Consider the following 24749-nt stretch of genomic DNA (forward strand, 5'->3'; position numbering starts at 1 on the left):
GGGAGAATGTGCAGACTCCACACAGACAGTGACCCGAGCCGGGGGTCGAACCTGGGTCCTTGGCACCGTGGGACAGCGCTGCTAACCACTGCGCCACCGTCTCCCCAAAAACTTAAAGATATGAAAGAAGGACAGCAGAGGGGTTGCTGGCAGCAAGCTCTGCCAGAAACTGTTGGCAAATGACACAAACCCTTTTGCACTGACACACAAGTGTTACGGGCAGGCCGGCATTGGACATGGGTCAAGGGGGGAGGAGGGAAAACACATTGTTGGGACGGAGGGGGCGCGTTGGGCCGAGTTTCCCGTGCTGTGTTGTTCTTTGACTGAGTTGGCCAGAGTAAGAAGCCTGACAACAACAGATTAAAGTCCAAACAGATCCACCTAACTCTATCGGACTGCAACCCGGTGTTGTGAGACTTCTTGCTGTACTGACAGAGAGCGTGAGAAAACTTTTCCCCCCCGCCCGCCTCCCCCAGCTTCCAGACAGCGAGCAGCCACTCCTCCCCGTGGAATGATGTAACAAGTCAAACAAAAGGGAAAGTGGATTCTGAACTCATTACGTCACAGGAATTGGCCTCGTGAAGTAAACATTCCCCAGGCTGCTTGTCGGAGGAGAAGCTGCTCTGCGACTTCGAGTCTTTCGTCCCGCAGCCCCGAGCGACAGCGTCCACCTCTGAGAAATGAAGGCCTTGGCCTGGTTGCCGGAGCTGCTGCCTTCCCAGTGGCTCAGTCATTTCACCGTACAGACCCTGTTCGTCTTCCTGGCCACCTTTTTAGCCGCGTGGCTCGCCGCGAAGTGGAGGCGAGGCAGTGGACTGCCCCCTGGACCGCCCGTGTCCTTGTTCAGAAGGAGCAACTTCGAGCAGAGCAGGATGCCGCACCTTGCTCTGGATGAGGTAAAACTCGAAGCAGGAGAAGGCCCTTCGAGCCTGTTCCATCATTCACCACCATCATGGCTATCATCAAATTCAATATCCTGATTCCCTCCCCCCAACTCCCAATTGCAATCAAAGTGTTCAAGTAATAAGTTCTAACGTCAGAACTTGAGAACAGAGAACGTTAAGTGCTTACGTATCTTTCGAACCAGTGCAGCCCGTCAGTGCAAATACAACTTCCTAACCTTTCATGGCCCAGCACTACATCTCAGCGACTTCCCAAAATGTACATCGTGGGGGGCGGAGTGGGGGGGGGCGGCCAACGGCCTACCTGACTTATGGTCCACTTGGCAACCCTGTAGGCCCTGAGGGCCCTGGCCAGCTTCCAGCTATCTGGGATGTTTCCACGATACCTTCTCCATCCCGCTGCCCCTGAGATACCAGGAAGTGGGGGGGGCGGTGTGGTAGTCAGAAGGTGTAGCCACAGCCTGGCTGCAAGGCCCCAGCATGGGCTCGAGGCCTTCCTCCTCCCTCGTGCTTCCTGTGGGGCCCCCCCATGTCACTCCATGGGACCATAGTGCTTCTGCAGTGAGCTCTGCCGTCACCGGGCGCTACCAATCCTGGAGGACCACCTTCGTCCTACCAAGGAGGCCCACTCGAGTTGGGGGCCACCTCTCAATGGCCGCAGCGAGTGCCCTCTGAGACTGGGCCACGCTTTGAGGCGCCTCAGCCATGACTCTCTAAAATTGTTCTCAAGGGTTGCTGCCGCAGCCCACTGTGTCTCAGCGCTGTCCCGCTGCATCTCCTGCAAGCTCTCGAGCCTCTCAGCCATGAGCCGCAGAATCTTGAGAAGCCTGTTCTGTCCCTCCACTGTGGCCTGCTGTGACTGGGCCATCGCTAAGAGCCTGCCACCCATGGTGAGGAACACCCCCCACTCCAACCCCCCCACCTCCCCGCCCCCAGGCTTTCCACTGCAGATGCCGTCCTTGCAGTGTGTTGGCCTGGCAACCGAGCAAGACAGGGCGGCCTGAAAACTTCCCAGCAGCCTCTCAGGGGGTCCAGTTTGGCCGCCAGCCCCTCCTGCATTCGCTGTTTGCTGCAACTCCAGGGGGAGGTGATCCCAGAGGCCCAGCCTGGGGCCAGCGGAGCCCTGGCTTCCGGCAGGGCCCTCCCCCCCGCAGGCCAGAGGCCTCGGACACTCCCTCCTCCACCCGATGTACATGATCAGACGTATCGTCCTCACCAGAGAGTGACCCAGGAGCCTCAACGCTAACTGGATTCACCGATGTGTCAGTATCTGGGATACACGCCAAAGGTGTGTGGGGTTAGGCTGATTGGCCGTGCTAAGAAATTGCCCCTTCGTGTCCAGGGATGCGTAGGTTAGAGGGGATTAGTGGGTATAATATGAGGGTAGGGCCTGGGAGTGGGAGTCTCCAATAGGAACTGCAGGATTTTGGGCCCGTAAAGCCCCGCCCATAGGCATCTGTAACGCGATTCGGAATTTTTTTTTTGGGTAGAGTGCGTACGGGGAGGCCTCAGAACGGGACTAAATGCCAGATCTGAAACACTCCCAGTTCACCCAGCACTCGGAATTAAAATGGTCAAATAGCGCCCGATGGCCCAACCTCTAGGCCTCTCTGCGTAAAGAATTCCACTACCCTTTGTGAGGGGAAATTCTTCCTCATTTCTGTCTTCAGTGGGTGACCCTCCTCACTCTGACATGATGTCCTCTGCTCCGAGGCTCTCCCACTAGGGGAAACAACCTCTCAGCTTCTGCCCTGTCAACCCCCCGTGAATCTGACATGTCTCAATAAGGTCACCTCTCATTCTCCTAAACATTAGCTTAGTAACAGCATTGGCTCTCAAATTGTTTTGTTTTTGGTTGATTATTGGAAGGTGGATAATTTCTCTTTCCTCCTTTCCCAGCTGGCCAAGGAGTACGGAGATCTTTTCACTTGTCACATCCTCTGGGTTCCCTTCGTCGTCATCGGTGGGTTTGAGCTCCTTCAGGAGGCGCTAGTCCAGCAGGGCAGGGAATTTGCAGGACGCCCCCATTTCAACCTCTTCGAGAAAATGACCAAAGGGCAAGGTACGAAAGTCTTTTTTTTTCCATCGCTCGAAGGATAATCCTCAGCATCAAAGTGGAAACTTTGCTCATCTCCTACGCTATGCCTCTTTCAAAGTGGTTAGCCTCACAGGCCCAGGTTCGATTCCGGCCTCGGGTCAGTGTGGAGCTTGCACGTTCTCTCCCCGTGGGTTTCCTCCCGGTGCTCCGGTCTCCTCCCACAGTCTGAAAGGCGTGCAGGTAAAGTGGCTTGGCCACGCTCAATTGTCCCTTAATGGTCAAACATGTGTGGCCAGGATTGGTGGATTGGCCATGCTAATTTGCCCCTTAGTGTCCAGAAATGTCAGGTTAGGTGGATTGGCCATGCTAAATTGTCCCTCAGAGTCCAAAGATGTGTAGGTTAGGTGGATTGGCCATGCTAAATTGCCCCTTAGTGTCCAAAGATGTGTAGGTTAGATGGATTGGCCATGCTAAATTGCCCCTTAGTGTCCAAAGATGTGTAGGTTAGGTGGATTGGCCATGCTAAATTGCCCCCTAGTGTCCAAAGATGTGTAGGACAGGTGGGTTGGCCTTTCTAAACCACTGCCCCTTGACATTTAGTGGTGTTACCATCACTGAATTCCCCACTATCAACATCACTGGGGTTACCATTGACCAGAAACTCAAGCAGACTAATCACGTTAACCCAGTGGCTACAAGGGCAGCTCAGAGGCGAGGAATGTGTGGCGAGTGACTCACCTCCTGACTCTCCAGAGTCTGCCCAACATCTACAAGGCACAGGTCAGGAGTGTGAGGGAATACTTCCCATTTGCCTGCGGCACGGTGGCACAGCGCCAACTGCCCTGCCACCGTGCCGCCCAAGAGAACAAAATCTAAATAGTCGAGCCCAGAATGAAATCACAAGCATTCGGAAATGGCAACCAACACTTCATCAACTTTACACATTCAATCCAGCAGGGTGGGCAGACAGGTGGCAGATGGAGTTCAGTGCAGGGGGACAGTGTGGGGTGAGGCATTTTGGTGGGACGAACATGGAGAGACCAATTTAAATAAGGAGTAAAATTCTTTAAGGGGGTCCAGGAGCCAAGGGAACTGGGTGTATGAGCACGGAGACCATTGAAGGTGGCAGGACAGGTGGAGAGAGCAGTTAATAAAGCTCATAATATGAGTTTTGGACCACTTGTGTCTCCTTAGTACAACCGCCAATCTCACTCAGTGCTCAGAGAATCCTACAGTGCAGTAGGAGGCCATTCAGCCCATCACGTCTGCACCGACCACAATCCCACACTGGCCCTATCCCTATCGCCCCATGCATTTACCTTAGCTAGTCCCCCTGACGTTAAGAGGCAACATAGCACGGCCAACCCACCAAACCTGCACATCTTCAGACTGGGGGAGGAAACCGGAGCTCCCGGAGGAAACCCACGCAGACACGGGGAGAACGTACAAACTCCACACAGACAGTGACCCAGGCCGGGAATCGAACCCAGGTCCCTGGCGCTGTGAGGCAGCGGCGCTAACCACTGTGGCACCGTGCCACCGTCATTATTAACAGGAGCATAGAGTATAAGAGCAAGGAGGTTATGCTGAACTTATATAAGACACTGGTTAGACCACAGCTGGAATATTGTGTACAGTTCTGGGCGCCACACCATAGGAAGGGTATGAAAGCATTGGAGAGAGTGCAGAAGAGGTTTACAAGAATGGTCCCAGGGATGAGGAACTTCAGTTACGAGGAGAGACTGGAGAGATCGGGACTGATCTCCTCGGAGAGATGATAGCTCAGAGGAGATGTGATTGAGATGTTCCAAACCATGAGGGGGCTGGTCAGAGTAGAGAGGAAGAAACTGTTCCCCTTCGTAAAAGGACCAAGAATGAGGGGGACGCAGATTGAAAGTGATTTGCAAAAGAAGGAAATGTGATATGAGGAATATCTTTTCCACGCAGCAAGTGGTTGGGGTCTGGAATGCGTCGCCTGGAAGGAGGCAGGTTCAACCGAGGCACTCGAGAGGGCATTGGATGATTATTTGACTCGAGGCAATGCGCAGGGGGTACGGGAGAAAGGGCAGGGAAATGGGCACTAAGCCATGGGGTGGAATTTTCCCATTCCGCCCACCATGGGAATCGTAGCATAAGAACATAAGAAATAGGAGCAGGAGTCGGCCATCTAGCCCTTCGAGCCTGCCCCACCATTCAATAAGATCATGGCTGATCTGTCGTGGCTCAGTTCCACATTCCCTTCCTCTCCCCATAACCCTTAATCCCCTTGCCTATCAAAAACCTATCAACCCACGGCTTAAATATATTTAGCGAGACAGCCTCCACCACTTCAACGGGCAGAGAATTCCAGAGGTTCACCACTCTTTGAGTGAAGAAGTTCCTCCTTATCTCCGTTCTAAACCGCCCCCCCTTTATCTTGAGGCTGTGCCCCCTAGTCCTACTGTCCTTTCTGAGCGGGAAGAGCCTCTCCACCTCTATCCTATCCATCCCATTCATCATCTTATACGTCTCAATGAAATCTCCCCTCATTCTTCTAAACTCTAACAAGCACAAGCCTAGTTTATTCAGCCTCTCCTCACAGTTCAACCCCCTCAACTCCGGTATCAGCCTAGTAAACCTCCTCTGCACTCCCTCCAAGGCCAAAATATCCTTGCGTAAGTGCGGCAACCAAAACTGCACACAGTACTCCAGCTGTGGCCTCACCAGTGCCCTGTACAGTTGCAGCAAGACCTCCCTACTTTTATATTCAATCCCCCTCGCTATGAAGGCCAGCATCCCATTCGCCTTCCTGACCACCTGCTGCACCTGCAGGCTGGGTTTTTGCGACTCATGCACAAGGACCCCGAGGTCCCTCTGCACCGTACCCTGCTGCAGTTTTTCGCCATGTAAGTAATAGTCCTTCCTACCATTATTCCTTCCAAAGTGGACAACCTCACACTTGCCAACATTAAATTCCATTTGCCATTTCCTGGCTCATTCGCACAACCTATCTAGATCCTTCTGCAGACTCTCCACACCCTCCGCACAATTTGCCGTTCCACCAATCTTGGTGTCATCAGCAAGTTTTGACACCATACACTCGGTTCCGTCCTCCAGATCATCTACATAAATGGTAAATAGCTGAGGCCCCAGCACCGACCCCTGGGGCACTCCACTAGTCACCAACCGCCAATCCGAATAGCACCCATTGACCCCCACTCTCTGCCTCCTATTTGACAGCCAATCCCCTATCCACACTAACACCCAACCCCCAACTCCATGTCCCCTGGCCTTCTGTAATAACCTAGCAGACGGAACACGGATCATGCAAATGTCCGTTGACCTCGGGCTGGATTTTCCCGGCAGGAAAACCCCAACTGAATCTGCCCGCCGCAGAACTGGAGCGGGCAAGGGGCGGGAAATGGAAACGTCGGTTAACTTTGGCCGGGATCTTCCAGTCTCGCTCGAGCGAGGTCACAAAATCCCGCCCATGATGTTCGTTTGGCAGGCTAGGTGCAGAGACGATGGCCCAAATGGCCTCCTCCTGCACCAGGCCAATTGTTTGGTCCTGCATATCGTTAATTTTAATTGATAGATGGTTTTTGACCCAAGGGATGTGGGGGCAAAGGCGGGGATATGGAGCCAGAGCACGTGGTGGCCTGGAGTGAAAGGGGTTTCAAGGGGGCCTTCCTTGTACGTTAATCAGCTTTGTCACTGGCTCTGAAAGGTGTTGAGAATTTTTTCTTTGCTCTCAACGTGAGAATGCGTTATTTACACCCTGTGTCCCCCTTTCTGACAGGCATCGTCATGGCCCCCTACGGAAGGTCCTGGAAACAGCAATGGAGATTTGCACTGACTGTCCTCAGAAACTTTGGTTTAGGAAAAATTGCCTTTGAGGAGAAAACCCTGGAAGAAGCCAAGTATTTGACGGAAGTCCTTAAGGCATCGATTGGTAAGCTCTGCGTTTTATTTAAGACAGCACAGGGCCCGATTCTCCCATCCTGAAGGGGCCTGTTGTGTGCGAGGCCAAGGGGACGGGGCCTACTGTGGATTGGGCCACAGGGGCAAGTGATGGGGGGTACGGGGGTGGCTAGTCTCACTGCCACGCTGCATAGGGATTGGCCAGAGGGAGGCCAGCGATCGGGGCATGTGGGGGGTGGGTCTTTTGGTGGGAACATAAGAACATAAGAAATAGGAGCAGGAGTAGGCCATCTAGCCCTTCGAGCCTGCCCCGCCATTCAATAAGATCATGGCTGATCTGTCGTGGCTCAGTTCCACATTCCCGCCCTCTCCCCATAACCCTTAATCCCCTCTCTTATCAAAAACCCATCAACCTGCGTCTTAAAAATATTTAGCGAGGCAGCCTCCACCACTTCAATGGGCAGAGAATTCTTCCAGAGATTCACCACCCTTTGAGTGAAGAAGTTCCTCCTCAACTCCGTTCTAAACCGCCCCCCCCCTTTATCTTGAGGCTGTGCCCCCTAGTCCTACTGTCCTTTCTGAGCGGGAAGAGTCTCTCCACCTCTATCCTATCCATCCCATTCATCATCTTATACGTCTCAATGAAATCTCCCCTCATTCTTCTAAACTCTAACAAGTACAAGCCTAATTTATTCAGCCTCTCCTCATAGCTCAACCCTCTCAACTCCGGCATCAGCCTAGTAAACCTCCTCTGCTCTCCCTCCAAGGCCAAAACATCCTTGCCTAAGTACGGCGCCCAAAACTGCACACACTACTCCAGCTGCGGCCTCACCAATGCCCTATACAGCCGCAGCAAGACCTCCCTACTTTTATATTCAATCCCCCTCGCTATGAAGGCCAGCATCCCATTCGCCTTCCTGACCACCTGCTGCACCTGCAAGCTGGGTTTTTGCGACTCATGCACAAGGACCCCGAGGTCCCTCTGCACTGTCGCCTGCTGCAGTTTTTCTCCACGTAAGTAATAATCCTTCCTACCATTATTCCTACCAAAGTGGACCACCTCGCACTTGCCAACATTATTAAATGGGGGTGGGGAGCTCTGCCTCCCGGGGGTGGGGTCTGCCCCCTTGGAAGGGGGTCTGCCTCCCAGGTGGTGGGGGGGAGGGGGTTGGTTCTGATAATGTGGGTTGGGGAGATCATCACTACTCGGGGACACGGGGTGGGGGCTGGAGATCGGGGACAGGGGAGGTAGGGGCTGGCCTGTGAATGCTTATGCGCACTGCAATCAGGCTATGGTGGGGGGGGGGGGGGGGGGGGGGGGGGGCGGGGGGTAAGGGTTGGGGGGGGATGCTGCAGGGGCAACACGGTGGGTGTCCTGGGATGGCCAGTGAACGAGCTCGCCAGCTAACTGCAATCTGACAGTTCGGGGCCACTGCGCGTGTGCAGAGTTCTGGAAAGGTCAGGCTCCAGTGGGAATAGGCCCCACCCTGCCCGAGCTTTTAATGATGTCCACAATGGCGACCTCTGCATTGCACAGAGTGCAGGAGATTCGAGTCTGAACTCCCAATAAAAAGAAAAGACAAGGGGCGATTTACACCAGTTCCCTTTCGAATTAGCCTGGGGAGAATCAGACCCACAGTTTCCGAATAATTTGTCCGAGTCTCCCGGATTCTTTGGCGAACAACTTCAGGCACTGCCACCAGCGACTCGGGGAGAAAAGAAATTCTCGTGTCGGTAAATTGCGGCCCGATCTTACGGGCCCGGTAGCCATGGGCCCAAATCCCGCAACGGCTGCTAAGTCTCGAGGGGCACGGCCAGGAACAGGATGTGGTAGATGGGGTCAGCAGAAATGGGGGTGAGGGGGAGATCTCACCGGTGCAAACAACAGTGGCACAGTGGGTTAGCGCTGCCGCCTCACAGCGCCAGCGACCCGGCTTCGATTCCCGGCCTCGGGTCACAGTCTGTGCGGAGGCTGCACATTCTCCCCGTGTCTGTGTGGGTTTCCTCCCACAGTCCGAAAGACGTGCTGGTTAGGGTGCGTTGGGCCTTGCTAAATTCTCCCTCGGTGTTACCCGAATGGGAGAGTGGCTTCTGGAGGATTTTCACAGTAACTTCATTGCAGTGTTAATGTTAGTGCAGTGTTAATTAGTGCCACACGTAGGCTCGCGTTAACACGAGGGCGAAAGGTTTGGATATATAAAGGCTAAATGAGCGTTCAAACTAAAATTCCACCTTCTTATTGAATTCAAATTTCCCCGTCACCATCTGGCCTGTGAGGAGTGACTAACACTAAACCAAATAAGGATAGATTTTTGAACTACGGCAGACAGGTCAGAGCTGTGGTTACCATTTATGGTGAGGCGATATAATTAGCATGCAGTTTGGGATAAATATTTGGGAGTTGTTTTACGAGTAACTCCACTGGCGCACACTCAAACATTGTGATTGGCGATATCATTGGCTGATACCAGAGAACCTTCTAGAAGGTTGGGAAACTTTGGGGATAAAGGGAATGGCCAGAACTCTGCCAGCTTGCCCACCACACAAGCGGAGCTGGGCGAGCGTCCAACAGCGGAATTCTCCATTGACCTTGGCGAGAATTTCCAGTCTCGCCCAGGCGAGGCCGTCAAATCCCGCCCAACGTACTTCAGCCTCCTGGGCGGGATTTTCCGGACACGCTCGCCACAGAACCGGAAAATCCCGCCGCCCCCCCCGAGATCAACGGATCTTTGCGCCATCCGTGTCCTGCCCGCGACGATTTCCCGTGGCGGTGGGACAGGAAAACCTCCCCCCCGCCCTTTTGTCTCCAGTGATGAGTCAAGACTCACCGTGGCAAAGTGTGGCCTGAAGGAACATCTTCAGGATACAGAGCAGAACTGTAAGGGTGAGTCCGCCTCAGGAACGAACCAGGACAACTCATTCTAAATTGGATAGCATCGGTTTCCAGTTGAAGAGTTAACGTGAAGAGTTGAAGAGGAAGACTTGAAGTGTTGCAACTGTTGGAAGTTTATTAGTTAAACGTTGAATAACCAAAAGTTATGTGTTAGTGTCACAAGTGGGCTCACATTAACACTACAATGAAGTTACTGTGACAATCCTCTAGAAGCCACACTCCTGTTCGGGTAACAGTGAGGGAGAATTTAGCACAGCCCAATGCACCCTAACCAGCACGTCTTTCGGACTGTGGGAGGAAACCGGAGCCCCGGAGGAAACATGGAACCCTACAGTGCAGAAACAGGCCCATCGGCCCATCGAGTCTGCACCGACCACAATCCCACCCAGACCCTACCCGCCATATCCCTACATATTTACCCACTAATCCCTCTAACCTACACATCCCAGAATATGAAGGGGCAATTTTTAGCACAGCCAATCAACCTAACCCGCACATCTTTGGACTGTGAGAGGAAACCGGAGCACCTGGAGGAAACCCACGCAGACACAGGGAGAATGTGCAGACTCCGCAAAGACAGTGACCCGAGGCCGGGAATCGAACCCGGGTCCCTGGCGCTGTGAGGCGGCAGCGCTAACCCACTGCGCCACTGTTGCTTGCACCGGTGAGATCTCCCCCTCACCCCCACCACCCCCTCTGCCCACCCCGTCTGCTGGCACGAACCAGACTTCAGCACGATTTAACACACCACTCAAATGGTTTAACACCACCGGGTCCAACCAGCTCAGTCTCTCCCCCATCCCTCACCACCCATCGCACCCCCCACCCCACCCCACCCCACCCCACCACCACCAGTGAGTGACTAACTACTGGTTTTCAGAAGTGAAAACCAGCTGTAATGACCACGCCAGGGAAATGCCTGGAGTCTCCAGGGGATTGAGTGACCAGGTTGGGCATGTACCCCTGATACCCTGGCAGTGCCTCCTTGGGGTGGGGGGGGTGCGTGAGGGGCACTGGGGGACCAGTGCCAAGGATGCAATGTCGCATCAGAGGGCTACCCTCCCTCATTTATCTGAGGGTGGTGAGGGGAGAGCCCCAATGATTGGAGAAGGAGGGGGGTTTGAGGTGGAGGTGGGAGATCCTGGTATCTATGAATTCCCGGCTTGGGTCACTGCGTGTGTGTGTGTGTGTGGGGCGTCTGCACTCCGTGGGTTTCCTCCAGTTGCCTCCCACACTCCGTGCTGGTTCGGGTGCATTGGCCATTCTAAATTCTCCCTCAGTGTTACCCCGAACAGGGGCCGGAGTGTGGCGACTTGGGGATTTTCACAGTAACTTCATTGCAGTGTGAATGTAAGCCAATTTGTGACGCAAATAAATAAATACTCTCGACTTCTACACTCCAGACAGTTTGCAATAATTGCTAACATTTCACTTTGGGTCCCTGTTCCCTCCCTGGTCACCAGGACATTGAAAACTGTAAGTGGGTGGGTGGGACTTTACAGGCCTCTTGTGTCAAGGCCACAAAATTCCACCCGAGATCAAGAGATTTTGGCATGGTTCCCCCTCCCCACCACCTCCCGCCCGCCCGCTGCGATTCCTGTCGAGAATGGGAAAGTTTCGGTAGTGGCATTAGCCAGAGACGCCCTCTGGAGCAGGTCGCAACTTCGCCACTGACACATAGAGTTCTGGTTTGCTCCGTCCTCTCTCTTTTGTGCAGGAGGGCCCTTCGATCCGACCCCAAAACTCACCAACGCCGTGTCCAATGTGATCTGCTCGGTCATCCTGGGAAAGCGATTCCATTACAAAGACGTTCACACGCCTGGTGGAACTCTTCCAAGACAACATGGAACTTCAGACATCAAAGTGGATGCAAGTAAGGTCAAGAGTCAAAATTTCCTCTCCTCACGGGCAATCTCCTTTGAATCGAGCAACTGATGTCAAGAACGTGGCTCCTGATTCCGGAACATTCGGAAGCAGATGGAAACATAGAAGAAAAGGGGCAGGAGGAGAGCATTCGGCTCATCGAGCCTGCTCCATCATTCATTGCAATCCTGGCTGATCGCCCAACTCAATAGCCGAACCCTGGTTTTGGAATGTGGGAGGGAACCGAGCCATCCGGAAGGAACCTACGCAGACAGGGGGAGAACATGCAATCTGCTCCCTCACAGCGCCAGGGACCCGTGTTCAATTCCAGCCTCGAGTCACTGTCTGTGTGCAGTTAGCACGTTCTCCTCATATCCGCGTGGGCTTCCTCCGGGTGCTCGTTTCCTCCCACAATTCAAAGACGTACAGGCTAGGGGGATTGGCCATACTAAATTGCCCCTCGGTGTCCAAAGATGTGCAGGTTAAGCGGATTGGCCATGCTAAATTGCCCCCTAGTGTACAAAGATGTGCAGGTTAGGTGGAGCGGCTATGCTAAATTGCCTCTTAGTGTCCAAAGATGTGTAGGTTGGACGGATTAACCGAGCAATTACGTGGGGATAGGACCTGGGTAAGTTGCTCTGTCGGACACTCGGTGCAAAACTTGATAGGTTTCCAAAAGTCACCCAAGGTTGGAATTGAACCCACGTTCCTGGTAATCTGAGGCATTATCGTGAGCCACAGCACCACCGGGGCCAACCACTTGGTGGCTCATTATAAACGCAGAGTCTTCTTGCATTAAAGCTGTCTCTAAAGGTGACAGTTCAATGCTTGGTGAATAAGGCAGGGAAGGAGGATCACTCACGGGAATCCTTTTGTGCTTTCTGACAGCTGTATTTCATCGTCCCCCTCATCAACTCCTTCCCTGGGCCTCACCAGAGGGTATTCCAAAACCAGGCATTAATCAATGCCATGTTTCAGAAAATTATCAGTCAGCACAAAGACACGCTGAATGAGGAAGTGATCCGCGATTTTATTGATGCCTACTTACTGGAAATGGAGAAGGTAAGCACAGCGGCTGGATTTAAACTTCAATCTCTTTCCGTTTAGAATTCCCAAACTAAAGGCTACCAGTCAACTCAACTTCAACTCAACAAGCTCGCAGCACAGTGGTTAGCACTGCTGCCTCACAGGAACCCAGGTTCAATTCCCAGTTTGGGTCACTGTTTGTATGGAGTCTTCACGTTCTCCCCGTGTCTGCGTGGGTTTCCTCCAGGTGCTCCGGCTTCCTCCGAAAGACGTGCTGGTTAGGGTGCATTGGCCGTGCTAAATTCTCCCTCAGTGTACCCAATCAGACGCCGGAGTATGACGACTAGGGGATTTTCGCAGTAACTTCATTGCAGTGTTAATGTAAGCCGACTTGTCTCACTCATAAATAAATACATTTTTATTTGATTCCGCGATTATGCCCTCGGAGTCTAAACTCTCCCATGAGGGAACATTCTCCCACGTGCCGAACCCCATTAAGAATCTTATCGAATCATAATCCTACAGTGTGGAAAGAGGCCATTTGGCCCATCAAGTCTTTCCAACCACAAACCCACCCAGGCCCTAACCCCATAACCCCATGCATTTACCCTAGCTAGTCCCCCTGACCCTAAGGGGCAATTTAGCAAGGCCAATCCACCTAACCCGCACGCCTTTGGACTGTGGGAGGAATCCGGAGCACCTGGAGGAAACCCACGCAGACACGGGGAGAATGTGCAAACTCCGCACAGCCAAGCCGGGAATCAAATCCGGGTCCCTGGCGCTGTGAGGCAGCAGTGCTAACCACTGTGCTACCGTCCAATGATTATATATGTAGTCATATCTTTGTCGACCAGCATGGAAACAATGGGCCAAATGGCCTCCTTCTCTGCTGTAAGCATTTGTGAATCTGTATTCCTACTCACGTTCCAACCCGTTCAATGATTGTTTGCTATTGGGAATGCTGAGAGCAAGAACCAGAATTCTTCCATCTCGTTCGCTCCTGCCCTCCTGCCGGTGAGAAGGGAGAACTTGACACTCAGCCAAGAATTCATACAGCGCAGCAGGGATCGGAGAATCCCAGTCGCAGGCGAGGTCGGAGGTTTCCAGCGTAAACCCTTGAAGGAATGACCTTTGTTTTCCAGGAGCGGAATTCTCCTGACTCATGTTTGACAGAAGGAAACCTGATCCAAAATATTAATGATCTGTTCATGGCTGGCACCGAAACCACAGCAACCACTCTACAGTGGGCCATTCTCTACATGATGGCTTATCCAGAAATACAAGGTAAAATCTAGGCCTCTGGCCTCCTGTACCACCAGACGTCCCGCGATTCGAGGTACAACCATTGAACGTGTTTCCGAAGTCTCAAAGGCTCCGCACCGCTGGGATTCACCAATCACGCCCATTCCAGTCCCCGCTGCCAGCGAGAACGGAGAATTTGACGCTCAGCCAAAACTCCATTCACCGCAGCAGGACTGGAGAATCCCAGCGGCAGACGAGGTCAGAGAATTCCAGCGTCCAATTTTCAAAGAGCTGCAACAGGTACAAGCTGAATGGCACCCCCGCCCCCCCCAACCCTTACTGGGCCCGCATGGTTACAATACATAGGGTGGGAGTTTCTGGCTGCATTCACCCCAAGACTGCAAAATCCTACTATGATTCCCATGGCAGGCAGGATGAGAGAATTCCGTCCATAGCATCATAAAACACCTACAGTGCAGAAGGAGGCTGTTCAGCCAATTGGATGTTCACTGACTCTCCGAAAGAGTATCTTACGCAGGCCCACCCACCACCTATCCCTTTAAACCTACATATTTACCCCATAACTTATACATCTTAGGACACCAAGGGACAATTTAGCATGGCCAATCTACCTAACCTGCACATCTTGGGATGCTAAGGGGCAATTTGCATGGCCAATCTACCTAACCTGCACATCTTGGGACACTAAGGGACAATTTTGCATGGCCAATCCTCCTAACTACACATCTTTGGACACTAAGGGGCAATTCAGCATGGCCAATCCACCTAATTTGCAGGACCTGAGTATATGGACTTAACAAGGGGTGTGCCTGGGGAATTCTGTTTTTATTTAATATCCTGACAGAATGCATTAATTATCATCGAATTACCTGGAACAGTAGAGGCCCTTCGGCCCATCGATACTTTGAAAGGCAGCTCGAGGGCCAGGCCTCAGCTGTTATCCCTTCAGGTTTTTTTTTAACCCTCTCTTTACAGAAAGATGTCAGAAGGAGATTGACGAGGTTGTCAGCTGGTCTCGAACCCGCTCCATGGAAGACGTCCCCAACATGCCGTACATCAACGCTGTTGTCCACGAGGTGCAAAGATTCGGGAATATTGTCCCGCTGTCAGTTGGCCACGCGACGACACAGGACACCATCTTGAGGGGTTACACAATCAAAAAGGTGACTCTGTTTTTTTAACCCTGTGTTTCTATTTCCCTACTTGGGTGAGACCGAAAATTCCAATCCGAGATCAATGAAGACTTCAGCTTGTGGCAGACGAGGTTGTAGAATTCCAGGCGCAAAGTTTGAAATTGATCGTTAGGGCGGAGGTAAGAACACAGAACATTACAGCGCAGTACAGGCCCTTCGACCCTCGATGTTGTGCCGACCAGTGGAACCAATCTAATGACCCTCCAACCTAAACTATTCCATTGTCATCCAAATGCCTATCCACTGACCATTTGAACGCCCTTCAAGTTGGCGAGTCAAGGCAAGGGACAACAGAAGGGAGAAAAAAGGCCAAAAGGCAGACTCATATGTACACTTACACCATTGCTATGTCAGATTCGTCTAGTCATTTTTGGTTTTTTAACTGTGCACATTTTGTCACACGAGAGGTGCCACATCAATTATTTTTCTGTAGGGAGTTAAAATGCTCCTTATTCCATCTTTCCGATATATGACGTTGATAGGATGCAGAGCTGGGCCAAAAAGTGGCAGATGGAGTTTAACCTTGATAAGTGCGAGGTGATTCATTTTGGTCGGACAAACTCGAATGCGGATTACAGGGTCAGCGGCAGGGTTCTGTGGAGGAACAGAGAGATCTTGGGATTCGTACCCACAGATCTCTGAAAGTTGCCACTCAACAGGATAGAGCGGTGAAGAAGGCGGCTTATAGTGTGTTAGCGTTTATGAACAGGGGGGTTTGAGTTTAAGAATCATGGGGTTACGCTGCAACTGTACAGGACCTTGGTCTCAGCTGAGGGTGTGTGGCAACACTTGCCCTCATCTGTCAGAGCACTGAGTGTAGGAGCTGGGATGTTGTGTTACAACTTTGCGCAGCATGGTAGCACAGTGGTTGGCACTGCTGCTTCACAGCTCCAGGGTTCAGGGTTCGATTCCTGGCTCGGGTCACTGTCTGTGTGGAGTTTGTACGTTCATAGATCATAGAACCCTACAGTGCAGAAAGAGACCCTTCGACCCATCGAGTCTGCACCGAACACAATCCCACCCAGGCCCTACTCACATATCCCTACATATTATACCCACTAATCCACGCATCCCTGGACACTAAGGGGAAATTTCGTAGCCAATCAACCTAACCCACACATCTTTGGACTGTGGGAGGAAACTGGAGCACCTGGAGGAAACCCATGCAGACATGAGGAGAATGTGCAAACTCCACACAGACAGTGACCCAAGCCAGGAATCGAACCCAGGACCCTGGAGCTGTGAAGCAGCAGTGCTCACCACTGTGCTACCGCGCCACCTGTTGCCCTCGTGGGTTTCCTCCGGGTACTCCAGTTTCCTCCCACAGTCCAAAGCTGTGCGGGTTAGGTTGATTGGCTACGAAATTGCCCCTTAGTGTCCAGGGATGTGTGGATTAGTGGGTATAATATGTAGGGATATGGGGGTAGGGGCTGGGTGGCATTGTGTTTGGTGCAGACTCGATGGGCCGAAGGGCCTCTTTCTGCACTGTAGGGTTCTATGATTCTAACTGTACAAGTCACAGGCAAGGCTACATGTGGAGAGCTGCCTACAATCCTGGCTGCCCCGCTGTAGGAAATTCTGGACTCCCCCACCACCAGGAACATCCTTTCTGAATCTCCCCTGGCTAATCCTGTTAGAATTTTATACATTTCTATGAGATCCCCTCTCACTCTTCAATGAATACAATCCTAGTTGATTTTGTCTCCCTTCATGTGCGGTGGCCCAGCGGTTAGCACTGCTGTCTCACAACACCACGGACCCAGGTTCAATTCCCACCCTGATGGGCAACACGACAGCTCTGTGACTATCAGTGTCTGCTGTGCAGTTACAGGGACCCGGGTCGGATCTCTGGCTTGGGTCAGTGTCTGTGGGAGTTTGCACATTCTCCCCGCGCTTGCGTGGGTTTTCTCCGGGTGCTCCGGTTTCCTCCCACACCCCCAAAAACGTTCTTTTAGGCTGTTTAGTGTTAATAAATTGGCCCTAAATTGGATCTCCCTTAATCTGCTGCCCATATAATTCTCTAAAGTTGCACTCCCTTTATTGTGGAGCCCATGAGATGTAGATATAGGTGGAAGGAGGATTGGGATGAGGCACTCACTAAGTGTTAAAATGGGCAGCGCGGGCTTGTAGGGCCAAAGGGCCTGTTTCCTGTGCTGTGTTGTTCTTTGTTCTTGGATCCGTACAGAGTTTGCACATTTCCTCTGGGTGCTGTGTCTGTGGGAGTTGGCACATTCTCCCCATGCTTGCGTGGGTTTTCTCCGGGTATTCCCGTTTCCTCCCACACCCCAAAAAACGTGCTCTTAGGCTGATTGGTGTAACAAATTGTCCCTAAATTAGTCTTCCCTCAATCTTCCCCAATCGGCGTAGACAAAGGTCATGGGTGGAGGAGGGCGCTCATAATGTTAAAATGGCGGCGCGGGCTCGTTAGGCCCAAGGGCCTGTTTCCTGTGCTGTGTTCTTCTTCGATCTTTAATCCAAAAGACGTGCTGGTTAGACGCAGTGGTCTTGTTAAATTCTCCCAAGGTGTGGAGACCAGGGGGATTTGCACAGTAACTTCATTGCAGAGTTAACAAGGGCCTTACTTGTGACGAGAAAACTTTACAGAACTGCTGCCCGCCTCATCTCCCTCCCTCGCTCGCGATATCGTAACCGTTGCCTCTCTTCGGGTTCCGTATCCTCTGGGAGAAATGATGACAGCCACCCTACAGCTCAATAACGCGAGGTATCTCGACCTGTTGTCTCTCCAGGGAACTTCCGTCATAGTGAACATACTATCCGTGCTGTCCGACAAGAAACAGTGGAAGGACCCCAAACAATTTAATCCAGAGAATTTCCTGAACGAAAATGGGGAATTCTCCAAGCCGGAAGCGTTCATTCCATTTTCCGTGGGTGAGTCGATTCTTTCGGGATCCCAGTTGACGGTCAGTCCGTTTAATGTCACCCCCTCGACCGAGGAACAGGCACGGAGTCCCGTTCATCCAAAATTCCTTCTCCCGATTGGCGTAAAGTCGTTGGTTGTGATCTCACCGCCCATTCCGCCGCTGCAAGGGAGAATTTGGCACTCAGCCAACTCTCTCCTCCCTGCACGGCGGGACTGGAGAATCCTGCCACGTTAATGGCTGGGAAATTCCACCCCTAAGAGTCCTGATTTTCCAGCCACGCCTGTCCCAAAACTGGCAAATCCCGCCTGAGGTCAAGAGAGTTTGGCCCCCTCCCCACCCGCTACGATTCCTGGGGCTGGCGGGACAGTAAAACTCCCTGCCCCCGCAAAGAGTTTTACAGCTCACAAAGAGGCCCTTCGGCCCATTTTTTTCTGTGCTGGCCATCAAAACACCAATCCGAGTCCCATTTTCCAGCACTTGCTCTGTGGCATTGTAGGTGTTCCAAGTGTTCATCTAAATGTTCCTTAAATGTTGTGAGGGATTCCCGCCTCTCCCACCCTCTCAGGCAGCGAGTTCCAGATAGAGCTTTTCCCCAAATCCCCTGCCCCTTACCCTAAATCTCAACTTTTGACCCCTTTACTAAGGGCAGAGCTCCTTCCTATCTGCCTTCTCTCTGTACCCTCTGAGGCTATGCCCCTCGGATCCTCAGTCTCTCTCACTAATGGAAACATCTTCCCCACATCCACTCTACCTAGGCCCTTTTATTAATCTGTAAGTTTCCATGAGATTTCCCGTCTTGTCAGCCCTCCCAAAATGCATCACCTCACCCTTTTCAGGGTTCAATGCCATTTGCCGCTGTTCTGCCAATCTGCGCAGCCCATCTACGTCACCCTGTAATCCAAAGCTTTCCTCCTCACGATTTCCGTGTCATCTCCAAACTTACTGATTCTACCCCTCACAGCCACACCTAGATCATTAATGAACGCTTTCAACAACAAGGCTCCCAGCACCAATCCCAACATCACAGGGTTTAGGCTTCCGGTGCCAAAAACAACCGTTCACCCTCGCCCTCCTGCTAAGACTATTTTGGATCCAATTGCCCACGTTGACCTGCATTTAGGGCGGGCACCGTGACACAAGTGGTTGGCACCACTGCCTCACAGCACCAGGGACCTGGATTCGATTCCTGCCTCGGGTCACCGTCTGTGTGGAGTTTGCACATTCTCCCCGTGTCTGCTTGGGTTTCCTCCGGGTGCTCCGGTTTCAAAGAACAAAGAACAACACAGCACGGGAAACAGGCCCTTTGGCCCAACGAGCCCGCGCCGCCGTCCCATTGTCTCAGTGACCTATTCATGATTTTAGTCTACGCCTAATGTGCGAGGATCAGGGAGGTCCAATATAGGGACAATTTGTTACCCAATCAATCAGCCTAAAAGCGCATCTTTGGGATGTGGGAGGAAACCGGAGCACCCAGAGGAAACCCACGCAACCACGGGGAGAACGCGCAAACTCCCACAGACACAGGCCCAAATCCATGTGTCCGCACAGCAACAGAGATAGTCTCTGAGCTGTCATGTTGCCCTCGAGATGGTCCAGTTTAAGCACACTAACGACATGAAGCAATAGGTAACTCCCGAAGCAACATCCAAGAGCAGCCCACTACAACCTGCCGCATGCATGCCCCTTGCTGGTCAACAAGGTGGACTTAAATGCCTGTGGAGACAAAAAATTCATTATTAAACAGGCAAAGACTGTAACATCCCTGAGGCAAAAACGGAATCCCAAGCCTACAATGTTTAGTAAGGCCTGCTATATCCCCCTATATGTAGACCGCTCATGTGGCTGTCTAAGTGACTCTTAAACAACCCTAGCGTGCCTGCTTCCACCACCTTACTCGGCAGTGCATTCCACACCCCCACTACCCTTTGCGTGAAAAACTGCCCTCTAATATTTGTCTTATACCTAGCCCCCCTCACCCTAAGCTCGTGACCCCTCGTTCTATCCATTTCTAATAGCGGAAAAAGCTTACCACCATTTACTCTGTCTATCCCCTTCATAATCTTATAAACCTCTATTAGATCCCCCCTCAGCCGACGTCTCTCAAGGGAAAACAGCCCAAGTTCGTTCAATCTTTCCTCGTAAGACAGCCCTTCCATACCAGGCAGCATCCTGGTAAATCTCCTCTGCACTCTCTCCAGGATCTCTACATCCTTCCGGTAGTACGGCGACCAGAACTGGACGCAGTACTCCAAGTGAGGCCTAACCAACGTTCTATACAACTGCAACATCAGACTCCTACTCTTACATTCTATACCCCTTCCTATGAAGGCTAACATACCATACGCTTTCCTCATCACATTCTGCACCTGCACCGACACCGACACCTTCAGGGACTTGTGCACTTGCACCCCCAGGTCTCTCTGCGTATCTATACTCCGGATAGTTCTACCTTTTATCATATAACTCCCCTCCACATTATTCCGGCCAAAGTGCATCACCTTGCATTTCTCCGGATTAAATTCCATTTGCCATCTATCTGCCCAATCTACGAGCCTGTCTATGTCCTGTTGCATTGCCAGGCACTGCTCCTCAGTACCCGCCAATCCAACCATCTTAGTGTCATCAGTTTCCTCCCATAGTCCAAAGATGAGCGGGTTGGGTGGATTGGCCATGCTAAGTTGTCCCTTCGTGTTAAGGGGGCTGGCGAGGGTAAGTATATGGGATGGGGCCCATTGAGAGGGGGGAGATACAAAAGGGTCCAGAGGGGCGATTTTTTTCACCCAGAGGGCGGTGAGTGTCTGGAACAAGCTGCCAGAGGTACTGGTAGACATGGGTACAATTTTGTCTCTTAAAACGCATTTAGATAGTTACATGGCAGCACGGTAGCAACCGTGCTGGTTGGTGCAGACTCAGAGTCAGAGAGTCATCGGGGTTTACAACATGGAAACGGGCCCTGAGACCCAACTCAGCAGTGCCACCTTTTTTTACAAACCCCTAAGCTAATTCCAATTGCCCGCGTTTGGACCATATCCCTCTATACCCATACAATAGAACCATAGAATCCCTACTACAGAGAGAGGCCCTTCGGCCCATCAAGTCTGCACCAACCACAATCCCACCTATGCCCTGCCCCCATATCCCTACATATTTTACACACTAATCCCTCTAATCTCAAGCACCTCAGGACACTAAGGGGCAATTTTTAGCACAGCCAATCAGCCTAACCCGCACATCTTTGGACTGTGGGAAGAAACCGGAGCACCCGGAGGAAACCCACGCAGACACGAGGAGGACATGCAAACTCCAACAGACTCCGAGCTGGGAATCGAACCCAGGTCCCTGGAGCTGTGAAGCAGCAGCGCTAACCACTGCGCTACCGTGCTGCCATGTAACTATCTAAATGTGTTTTAAAAGACAAAATTGTACCTGCCTCTACCAGTACCTCTGGCAGCTTGTTCCAGACACTCACCGCCCTCTGGGTGAAAAAAAAAATCGCCCCTCTGGACCCTTTTGTATCTCCCCCCTCTCAATGGGCCAAATGGCCTCTCTCTGCTCTATAAATTCTATGATCCCAGAGGCTCTTGCCTTCTTGGTCTGTTTCTCATACGGGACTTTGTCAAAAGCCTTACTGAAGTCCTTGCAGACTACATAAACTGCACCACCCCCATCTACACACCTAGTCACCTCCTCGTCGATTCCCCCTGCTATCTGTAAACCTTTAGGTTTTTTTTGGTCAGAGACTGGCGTTCGTTTCCTGTGCGAGAACATAGAACATTACAGCGCAGTACAGGCCCTTTGGCCCTCGATGTTGCGCCAACCAGTGGAACCAATCTAATGACCCTCTAACCTAAACTATTCCAATATTACGCGTTCGCCAATCCACTGACCATTTGAACGCCCTTAAAGTTGGCGAGTCCACAACTGCTGCAGGCAGGGCATTCCACGCCCTTACTACCCTCTGAGTAAAGAACCTACCTCTGACATCTGTCCTATATTTATCACCCCTCAATTTAAAGCTATGTCCCCTCGTGTTAGCCATCACCATCCGAGGAAAAAGGCTCTCACTGTCCACCCTATCTAATCCTCTGATCATCTTGTATGCCTCAATTAGGTCACCACTTAACCTAGTCACCACACTCTGGCACCTGTTCGGGTAACACTGAGGGAGAATTTAGCACCGAACCAGCATGTCTTTCGGAGTGTGGCAGGAAACCGGAGCACCCGGAGGAAACCCACGCAGACACGGGGAGAATGTGTAAACTCCAGAGTGACCCAGGCATGGAATTGAACCTGGGTCCCCGGGGCTCTGAGGCAGCAGTGCTCACCACCGTGCTGCCCTATGCTGTGACAGTGAACATGTACACTGCATAGTGTTTTATTGATAATACAGAATAAAGAAACGTACAGCACAGGAACAGGCCCTTCGGCCCACCAAACCTGTGTCGACCATGATGCCCTAACTAGACTAAAACAAAACCTTCTGCCCTTACTCAGTCCGTATCCCTCTATTCCCTCCCTATTCTTGTGCCCAACCAGATGCCTCTTAAATGTTGCTAATGTGCCTGATTCCACCACCTCCTCTGGCAGCACATTCCAGGCACTCACCGTGAAAAATTTCCCCCTTAAATTTCCCCCGTTCACTTTCAGCACCTTGTAATTGACACTTCCGCCCTGGGGGAGAAGCCTCTGACTATCCACCCTGCCTCTGATCATTTAGTAGACCTCTATCAGGTCTCCTTGTCTTTCCAGTCAAAACAATCCTGGTTTATTCAACCTCTCCTCGTACCCTCGAGACCAGGCAACATCCCAGTGAACCCTTCTTTGTGCTCTCTCCAAAGCTTCCACGTCCTTCTGGTAGTGTGGTGACCAGAACTGCATGCAATGCTCCAAATGCAAGGTTTTATATAACTGCAACGTGATTTCCCAACCCTTGTACTCGGTGCCCCGGCTGATGGAGGTAAGCATGCCATATGCTTTCTGAATCACTTTGGCCACTTGCGTTGCCACTTTTAGGGAACTGTGGACCTGACGCCCAGATCCCTCTGCACGTTAATGTTCCTCCGGTTTCTCCCATTTACAGTAAACGTAAACCATTCCGGACTGATTCGAGGGAGACTTATTCTTCGCCTCGACTCATTCATGTTGAATTCCCTAGGTCTGCGAGCGTGCCCAGGAGAAAAACTGGCCAAGATGGAGCTCTTTCTGTTTTTCACATCTCTCCTTCAGAATTTTGAGTTTTACTGGCCTGACAAAACCTCGTCTCCAAACCTGGAAGCTGAATACAAAGCAACTCTCACCCCAAAGCCATACAAAGTGGGAATAAGGTGCAGGAAGGCGTCAGACGATCAACCGTGACCTCAACCATAGAATATCAACAGGCCATTTGGCCCATTGAGTCTGCACTGACTCTTCAAAGGAGCATCTTACCCAGGCTTATCGCGCTATCCTATCCCCGTAACCCAGGCATTTACCTCGGCTAATCCCCCTAATTTACATATCTTTTTACGCTAATGGGGCAATTTAGCATGGAATCAACTTAGCCTGCACACCTTTTTACACTAATAGGGCAATTTAGCATGGCCCAACCTAATTTGCACATCTTTTTACATTAAGCATCAATTTAGCATGGCCAATCCACCTAACCTACATGTCTTTGGACACTAGGGGGCAATTTAGCATGGCCAATCCATCTAACCTGCACATCTTGGGACAATAAGAGGCCATTTATCATGGCCAGTCCACCTAACCTACACATCGTTAGATATTCAGGGGCAATTTAGCATGGCCAATCCATCTAACCTGCACATCTTGGGACAATAAGAGGCCATTTATCATGGCCAGTCCACCTAACCTACACATCGTTAGATATTCAGGGGCAATTTAGCATGGCCAATCAACCTATCAGAAGCTTCTTTGGACCGTGGGAGGAAACCAAAGCACCCAGCGGAAATCCATGCAGACTCGAGGAGAGTGTGCAAGCTCCACACAGAAAGTCACCTGAGGCCAGAATTGAACCCTGATCCATGGTGCGGCGAGACAGCAATGCTTGCCACTGGGCCGATTGCTGGTGTCAGATGGCACATTAGCATGTGATTAACATAGTTGTGTATTGTGTGATTAAAGCCTCCAAACGATAAACATATAGTGTGTTTGTTGTGTTTCAGGAGAATGTTTTCAGGTTCAGTTTTTCTCTGCAGCCAGTCAGTTTGTCTGGCAGGAATGCAGCTCAGATGCTGGGAGAGCAGTAAATTACTCAGTTCAACCTTGCAAGTGGTTGTGTTAAGTCGAACTGATGGATTTTTGTTTACTTCAGTTCCCTTAGGATTTCGCTTTGGAGTGATTGACAGGGTCATGTGATGATGTGGTTTACGTGCATCCTCGTCAGGGTAGCATTTTATTAATAGGACAGCGACTCCATCCATCCATCACAAACAGTAAGGTTCTTGAAATGTTGGACTCAGGTATATGCGGAAGTATTACATAGAGGGAAGGCAGTGGTGGCATTGTCACTGGGCTTGTAATCCGGAGATCCACGTAATGCTCTGAGGACCTGGGGTTCGAATCCCCACGTGGCATATGGTGAAATTTGAATTCAATAAAAAAAAATCTGGCATTAAGTATCTACTAATGACCATGAAACTATTGTCACAAAAACCTACCTGGTTCACCAATGTTCCTTCAGGGAAGGAAATCTGCCGTCCTTACCTGGTCTGGCCTACCTGTGACTCCAAAGCTATATGGTTGACTCTCAGCCGTCCCCTGTCACCAGCCACTCAGTTCAAGGGAAAT

General features: G+C 51.5%; 1 protein-coding gene across 1 annotated transcript; it reads left to right on the forward strand.

Annotated features, from left to right (window-relative positions):
- The first annotated feature begins 476 nt into the window (after positions 1-476).
- On the forward strand, positions 477-23536 carry LOC145361648 (cytochrome P450 2J2-like). The gene is given in 10 exon segments (XM_080217529.1): positions 477-896; positions 2802-2964; positions 6719-6871; positions 11451-11541; positions 11543-11606; positions 12485-12658; positions 13765-13906; positions 14861-15048; positions 17826-17967; positions 23116-23536. Coding segments are annotated over 10 exon segments (1533 nt in total). The 5' UTR covers positions 477-680; the 3' UTR covers positions 23316-23536.
- Positions 23537-24749: the final 1213 nt, after the last annotated feature.

Source organism: Carcharhinus amblyrhynchos, chromosome 35, assembly GCF_965287045.1.
Source record: "Carcharhinus amblyrhynchos chromosome 35, sCarAmb.v2.hapA, whole genome shotgun sequence".
In the NCBI taxonomy this organism is placed as follows: Eukaryota; Metazoa; Chordata; class Chondrichthyes; order Carcharhiniformes; family Carcharhinidae; genus Carcharhinus; species Carcharhinus amblyrhynchos.